The sequence below is a fragment of the Chaetura pelagica genome, unplaced genomic scaffold, assembly GCF_000747805.2.
Source record: "Chaetura pelagica isolate M959 unplaced genomic scaffold, ChaPel_1.0 scaffold369, whole genome shotgun sequence".
Classification (NCBI taxonomy): domain Eukaryota; kingdom Metazoa; phylum Chordata; class Aves; order Apodiformes; family Apodidae; genus Chaetura; species Chaetura pelagica.
Genome location: NW_009970235.1, coordinates 1106349 through 1111125, shown reverse-complemented (window position 1 = coordinate 1111125; position 4777 = coordinate 1106349). Strand labels below are relative to the sequence as shown.

Here is a 4777-nt window from a genome sequence, read left to right as displayed (position 1 = left end):
GCTGAGATGTGCCACGCAGGAACACCAGTTGATCAGCTCTTGTGGATGCTTCACCACTTAAAAATCCACCTTCACTAACCTCTTGGGATTGACAGAATGTGAAACATCCTCATGAGGATGCATTTAATACGTGTGTTTTCATGCTAAAGCTCCCTACCCTTGAGCCCTTCACCCCTAACTAAGGGTTACCAAGATGTGAGCTTGATGCTAACGGAGCTGGATCATCCAGCACCATGTTCTTACGTGGTGGTTTTACTGATGTCCTGAACACTCTGCAGCGGGTCTGTTGTGTCGGGGCAGCGGAGGATACAGGGAGCAAAGACAATGGCTAAGGCATTTGCTGACATTCGATTGGTCTCTTCTTGGAGGGCAATCCTGAAAAAAGTAGGGATTGAGAGAGAAGTCAGAGTTGAAGGCACCTCCACTTAACCTCCTCCACATGGCCATGGGTGAATAGAGGAGATGACACTTCTCCAGCACTATCCTACTCTGCTAGCAAGTGCACTGCTTGGCCTCCGTCTTTGCTCTGCTCGATGGAGAAAGGCAAACCTAAAGACACTCCAGGTGTCCCCAGGGTAGGCAAAACCAACATTTTTCACCCAAACAACCTGTCCCTGCAGTGGCAAGAAGCCCCATGGACCCTCAGGCACCAGGAGCAACCAAAGCTTTGATCAGTACAAATTCATCAATACGAGCATCATTTGGAGAAACAGCTTTGGAGCCACCTCCTCGGAGGCATGATGGACCTGAAAGTCCTTCCTGCATCTGATCCTGGCTATTTTGGCATGAAAGGATGTCTGAGCACCCTTCCCTTGCTTGCCCAAAGCTGCCTCAGCCCAACATACCTCACCAGGTGGAAGATGAGACGCTCCAAGGTGCTGAGATGGGTGCGGGAGAGCTGGTCGATGACCGAATACACTCCTCGCACCGTCTCCTTCCTCTCCTGGAGGCCTGTGGAGAAAGCAACAGCACTGAGAGGCAGTTTCTTCTTCTTCCTCATATTTAAAACCTTCGTAATGCCTGCTGACTTTACTACCTTAAGCAGCATTTTGGGCTAAAATCTGCTGACCCACGACGCAAACATGTGCCGCCAACGAAAGCAAGGCCTGTGGCTTTGCATGAAAATTCGTTACGGCCCAAAAATCAGACTGAAATCAGGCAAAAATGACCTGGTAAAACCAGGCTATTTGGGCCCAAGGAGTAAATACAGAGCTGGACACTGCAAGTGGCCACCGTTTCCCTCTTCTGAGGTAACAGGATCCTTACCCATCGCTCGCAGAAACTCCTCGTAGAGCTCGAAGGTCATGAGAGGGTTGGGCAGGTCCCGGAGCCACTGCTTGAACACGCTGGCGATGACGTGGATGTTGTAGTCGTCCAAATTCACGCTGTCGATGTCTGTGTGGGGCAGTGGATTGGGGAGAAAGAATAAAACCAAGAGGCCATGAGCAATAGGAAGCCAGGGCATGGACAACCTACTCGAGGACAGAAAAAGTTCAGGTTTCCATGTTAATAAAATCCATCACCTAATTTGAGCTCCAGGGTGTGTAACTTTAGGTGGGACCGTGAAGAGGAGACTCAGGAGGGACCTTCTCACTCTCTTCAGCTACCTGAGGGGAGGTTGTGGTCAGGTGGGAGCTGACCTCCAGGCAGCTAGCAACAAGAGGGCCTGGCCTCAAGCTGTGCCAGGGGAGGTTTAGGTTGTATATTAGGATGCACATCCTCATGGAGAGGGTGATCAGACATTGGAATGGACTGCCCAGGGAAGTGATAGAGGCACCATCCCTGGAAGTGTTAAAGGAAAGGCTGGAGGTGGCACTTAGTGCCATTGTCTGGCTGATGTGGTGTTAGGTCATAGGCTGGACTTGATGATCTTTAAGGTCTTTTTCAGCCTTGATGATTCTGTGATTTCTAAGGCAGCGCTTTCCCCTCAACTGGAAGGACTTGACTCATGCATCACACCCAGCGGCTTGAGAACAGATTTGGGTTGGAGACATGAAAGCATCACTTGTGTTTCCACAGCTTGCAACCGTGGAATCACAGCTTTGTTATGATTGGAAAGACCTCTAAGATCAGCAAGTCCACCCAGAAAAAAAAACCCAAAACCAAAAGAAATCCCAAAACACACAACACCAAACCACCAAACACACAGCAACACCCACCATGCCCACAAAGAGCATGCCCTGAAATGCTGCATCTATACTACATAGAATCATAGAATCATTAAGTTTGGAAGGGACCTTAAAGATCTTCAAGTTCCAACCCTCCCACCATGAGCAGGGAACCCTCCCATTAGACCAGGTTGCACAAAACCTCCTTCAACCTGGCCTTAAAAACCTCCAGGGATGGGGCATCAACAACCTCCCTGGGCAACCCATCCCAGTTCCTCACCATCTGATAGTGGAGAACTTCTTCCTAATATCTAACCTACATCTCCCCTCTCTCAGTTTAAAACCATCACCCCTTGTCCTATCAGCTTCTCTGATGAAAAGCCCCTCCCCAGCTTTCCTTCCCTTCAGGCACTGGAAGGTGCTCTAAGGTCTCCCTGGAGCCTTCTCTTCTCCAGGCTGAACACCCCAACTCTCCCAGCCTGTCTCCAGAGCAGAGCTGCTCCAGCCCTTGGATCATCTTAGTGGGCTCCTCTGGACTCTCTCCAACAGGTCTGTGTTTCTTGTGCTGAGGGCTCCAGAGCTGTTCCCAGCACTCCAGGTGGGGTCTCACCAGAGCAGAGCAGAGCAGAGGGGCAGAATCCCCTCCCTGGCCCTGCTGGCCACACTTCTTTTGGTGCAGCTCAGGATGGGCTGGCTCTCTGGGCTCCAGCGCTCACTGGCGGCTCACGAGCTTCTCATCTACCACCCCCAAGTCCTTCTCCTCAGGACTGCTCACAATGCATCCTCCCTACAGCCTGTATGTGTCTAGTCTTGGAAGGCAGGAGCACTCCCCTGCTCTATATCCCACCTGCCTTCCATCCAACAGATGGAAAATCTCTGCTCTTGCAGAGATTTTTCTCCCTGTGTGGTTTTGTTCCCCATTCTTGTACCTGTGTCGAGTCCTTGCCGCAGCTCCTTGATCTTGTTGGTGGACCCTGACTTTCTGTAGATGCCCTCAGTGTACAGCCCATGCATCTCGATGTAGTTGATGAGCTTCTCCACCAGCACTGGCACCGCCCGCTCCTCGCTGGTCAAGCGCGAGAGCTCCACTCCGAACTGCCGAGACGAGAGCTCGGGATCGTACTGGTGGGGGAAAGGGAAAAAATGACATTAAAAAGGGGTTTAAATCCTTTTAGGAAGCAATGCTGGCACAGCGCTGGCATCCCACTGCTTTGAAACTTCTTCAGCTGGTCCAGACAACCTGCAAATCTAATGAGGACAGGACAACCAGCAAGGTGCATCTTGAAATTAAGGACTTAAGGGACTGGCACATTTCCTTTACGAGGAAAAGCTAAGAGACCTGGGGCTGTTCAGTCTAGGGAGAAGACTAAGGGGGGATCTAATTAATGTCTCTCAATACATGAGGGCATCAAGAAGGCAGGGACAAGCTCTTGTCACTTGTGCCCTGTGACAGGACAAGGGGCAATGGATTCAAACTGGAGCCCAGGAAGTTCCACCTCAACAGGAGGAAGAACTTCTTTGCTGTGAGGGTGACAGAGCCCTGGGACAGGCTGCCCAGAGAGGTTGTGGAGTCTCCTTCTCAGGAGACTTTCAAGACCTGTCTGGATGCCTTTGTGAGTGATCTGCCCTAGTTTTGGTCCTGCTCTGGCAGAAGGGTTGGACTCAATGATCTTCGGAGGTCCCTTCCAACCCCCAACATCCTGCAATTCTATGAAATGTTAGATCTGTCTCTGAGCATCCACCTGAACTCAAAAAAACCTTGGATTTTATTTCTTTAACCACCTCATTGTGGTTAAATTCTCAGCTGGGCATGGTGGTCCTCTGCCTCTTTCTCCTCTGGCACCATCTCCAGGGATGATTTCAGTGCCCAAAGAGGACACACAAGGCAGAACAGGTAAATCTGTGTCTTGGGTACACAAATCATCTCACAGCATTGGTGGTTGCAAAATATCTGTGAACAAACATGATGCCAAAATCAAACCATGCAAAAGTCTACCTACACATGATGTGAGGAAGATGCCCGTGCTGTGTCATGCTCTAGGGAAAAAAAACAAACCCACCCCAGGAACATCTGGTCTCAGCTATTAGTTGAAATTCATCATCTACTGTTCAACCAGCCCGCTTGGCTGCTAAACCCATCAGCCAATGCCAGGCCACAAACCCATGTGCTTCTTCACTCAAGCTAAAGTAGCTCTGAGATAAGGACCAAGAGCAGGTGAAAACAAATCTACAGTAATTGCAAGAGGTGGGCTTGGTGTTTGCTCAAGTTTGCCATAGACCTGGAGAAACAGATCCAGGCTGGGACAAGGCTAACAGTTACAAAACCAACTGTTGCCAGAAGATAAAGACTTCTTTCTCAAAGCAAAATGGATGGTCTGTGGTTCCTCGTTGCTAAACCCTAAAAACATTAACCCACCAAGCACAGACAAGCCAGAGCCTTCCTAGAGAACCTCCAGCTGCCCAAGTGGGAAGCTACTGTGGAGACATAAACTTGCTTCCTTGGGCACAAGCACTTCCTCGTGCAGAGAAACTCCAGGAAACCAAGAGGCTCTGTGAGCTCCTCTGGAAAAAAAGCATCAGAGATTTCATTGAACCTCCCACATCTGTAGAGCAGAAATTCACATGAAGTGTTTCCAGCTCTTGCAGGAAACAACACCAGAAAGGGAAAG

At 49.9% G+C, this 4777-nt stretch overlaps 1 protein-coding gene across 1 annotated transcript in view; it reads right to left on the bottom strand.

Moving 5' to 3' along the window:
- MYO9A (myosin IXA) overlaps window positions 1-4777 on the bottom strand; it is a 162275-nt gene that overhangs the window by 8658 nt on the left and 148840 nt on the right. The window contains exons 36-39 of the mRNA XM_010005936.1: window positions 3038-3230; window positions 1267-1395; window positions 846-951; window positions 244-375 (exon numbers count right to left, since the gene is read on the bottom strand). Of these exons, the coding sequence (XP_010004238.1) occupies window positions 244-375; window positions 846-951; window positions 1267-1395; window positions 3038-3230 (560 nt within the window). The remainder of the gene's footprint in view (window positions 1-243; window positions 376-845; window positions 952-1266; window positions 1396-3037; window positions 3231-4777) is intronic.